This window comes from Peromyscus leucopus, chromosome 14 (genome assembly GCF_004664715.2).
Source record: "Peromyscus leucopus breed LL Stock chromosome 14, UCI_PerLeu_2.1, whole genome shotgun sequence".
NCBI lineage: Eukaryota > Metazoa > Chordata > Mammalia > Rodentia > Cricetidae > Peromyscus > Peromyscus leucopus.
The window spans coordinates 167,520-169,766 of record NC_051075.1 but is presented as its reverse complement, the minus strand read 5'-3'; the positions used below and the strand labels follow the sequence as shown (position 1 = coordinate 169,766).

The following is a 2,247-nucleotide window of genomic DNA, read 5'->3' as shown; positions in this document are numbered from 1 at the left end:
TGTACTATCTTTATAATCTCATACATGTGTTCTATTATTTTAAAAGTTTGTGTTTTTGAAAAGGGGGTATGGTGTGTTTGTGTGAGTTGGTTGGAGAGGGTTGGAGCAAAGAAAGGGAAGGGCAAACACATTCTATGTAGAAGAGCCATCTTTAGCAGAGCATGGTGGCATATTCCTACAGCCCTGGCACTCAGGAGGTTGAGGCAGGAACATTGCAAGTTCTATTCCTGTTTGGACCACATAGGGAGGTACTGTTTTAAAAAAAAAGTTACTTATATAAGATTCAACCTTGGGATAATAAGTTAAACAGTGAAGTTGAAGTAAGAGATGACTCTCATGCTTACTACTAATTAAAAAGACTCTAGAAATTGTTATTTTTTATTTTTATTTCATATTTTTTTATTCATTTTACAATACTATTCAGTTCTACATAATAGCCACAGATTCCCTTATTCTCTCCCTTCCTGCCCCCCTCCCCTTCCCCCCAGTCCACTCCCCATTCCCACCTCCTCCAGATCAAGGTCTCCCCGAGGACTGGGATCAACCTGATAGACTCAGTCCAGGCAGGTCCAGTCCCCTCCTCCCAGATTGAGCCAAGTGTCCCTGCATAAGTCCCAGGTTTCAAACAGCTAACTCATGCAACAAGCCCAGGACCTGGTACCACTGCCTAGATGCCTCCCAAACAGATCAAGCCAATCGACTGTCTCACCTATTCAGGGATACCAGGCCCCATTTTATATCCCAGACTAGCCTCTGACTCTTTTTACCTCACTTTCCTGGGATTCTAGACATGCAACACCAAACCTAGTTTAAGACTCCAGTTTCTTTCTTTCCTTCCTTCCTTCCTTCCTTCCTTCCTTCCTTCCTTCCTTCCTTCCTTCTTTCTTTCTTTTTTTTTTTGTTGATTTCGATGTTATTTTTAGTTAAAGAAAAAAAAAAAAAACAGGCTTTCCAAGGGTGACAAAGTGAACTGAAGGTCAGAAGGAAGCTGTGTGTGGGCTTATCATAAGCTCTTCCTCCAAATCCTGGAAATGAGAACTGACTGGATCACCAGAGACACTCCTTGTTGGGGTGGGCAGGGCTACCATTGATCAATGGCATGGTCTATATGGGCTCTTGGGCAACCACCCTGTGCCCACTGACATGATTAACACTATTATTCTGGGGGACGTTAAATTAAGGAATGACACAGGAAGCCGAGACAGTGGCTTGTTCGGTTTATTCAGTTGGATTCTGAATCACAATCAGGAAATAGTCTTTATCTGGTGCAACCATAATTTCATTTTTCTTGGATCGGATTCGAAGGAAGGTTAGATCATTCTGGGGGTCAATTTCACGCACAGTGCTCTGTGCCTTCAAGATGAAGTTGTGCATGAGGTTGGCATATTGTGTAGTAGTGGGATTGTCCATGGTGCTCCTGATGGGAATGCCTTCCGTGTTCACCACGATGATTTCCTGAACTCCTTTCTGGCTCTGAAGTCTCTTGAGTGTTTCCTCCACCTCTGCCATCTCGGAACGATCCAGCAGCTCCGAGTCCGCGACGCCCAGTGAGCTCCGACTCCAGTTTCTTAAATAGTGTTTTGATTTGGCTAAACTTGCATTCCTGGATCATGGATTTGACATTTTGTAAAATTTTGTATTGTTGTATTTGTCCTCTCCCCTTCTCCTCCCATGTGAAAATGAGATTACACTCATTAAGGAAAAAAAAAAAGACAAAACAAATTACAAAAACTTTTTTTCCATAAATGGATAGTGTTACAATGTTTTTAATTTTTTTCTGTGCTCCTTGTCTGGTTGACTATTGCAGGTGCTATAGATAATGTTACCTTGATTAAACAGGGAAGAATTGCTTTGTAGCCCTCATGCTTTAGGGGCCATCCATGCTCATCTGGAGACAGCATCCTAGTTTGCCATTTTGAAAATGGTATTGTGTCAAAGAGTTGGTTCTCTGAGAAAATAAACAAGTAGACAAACCCTTATCCAAATTAACCAAAAGGCAGAGAAAGAACATCCAAATTAACAAAATCAGATACCATAAGGGAGACATAACAACAGACAACAAGGAAATCCAGAGAATCATCAGGTCATACTTCAAAAACCTATACTCCACAAAACTGGAAAAATCTGAAAGAAATGGACAATTTTCTGGATAGATACTACATACCAAAATTAAATCAAGACCAGATAAACAATTTAAATAGACACATAACCCGTATGGAAATAGAAACAGTTGTTAAAAGTCCCCCC

At 41.0% G+C, this 2,247-nt stretch overlaps 1 protein-coding gene across 1 annotated transcript; it reads right to left on the bottom strand.

The window, feature by feature from the left end:
* Window positions 1–1,207: 1,207 nt before the first annotated feature.
* LOC114708464 (dynein light chain roadblock-type 1-like) lies at window positions 1,208–1,552 on the bottom strand. The gene has a single exon (XM_037210482.1). The coding sequence runs from the start codon at window positions 1,507–1,509 to the stop codon at window positions 1,219–1,221; it is 291 nt and encodes a 96-aa protein (XP_037066377.1). The 5' UTR covers window positions 1,510–1,552; the 3' UTR covers window positions 1,208–1,218.
* Between the last annotated feature and the right edge of the window lie 695 nt (window positions 1,553–2,247).

Coding starts and splice junctions, on each gene's coding strand:
- LOC114708464 (XM_037210482.1), bottom strand. CDS start 1,509: ATGGCAGAGGTGGAGGAAACACTCAAGAGACTTCAGAGCCAGAAAGGA.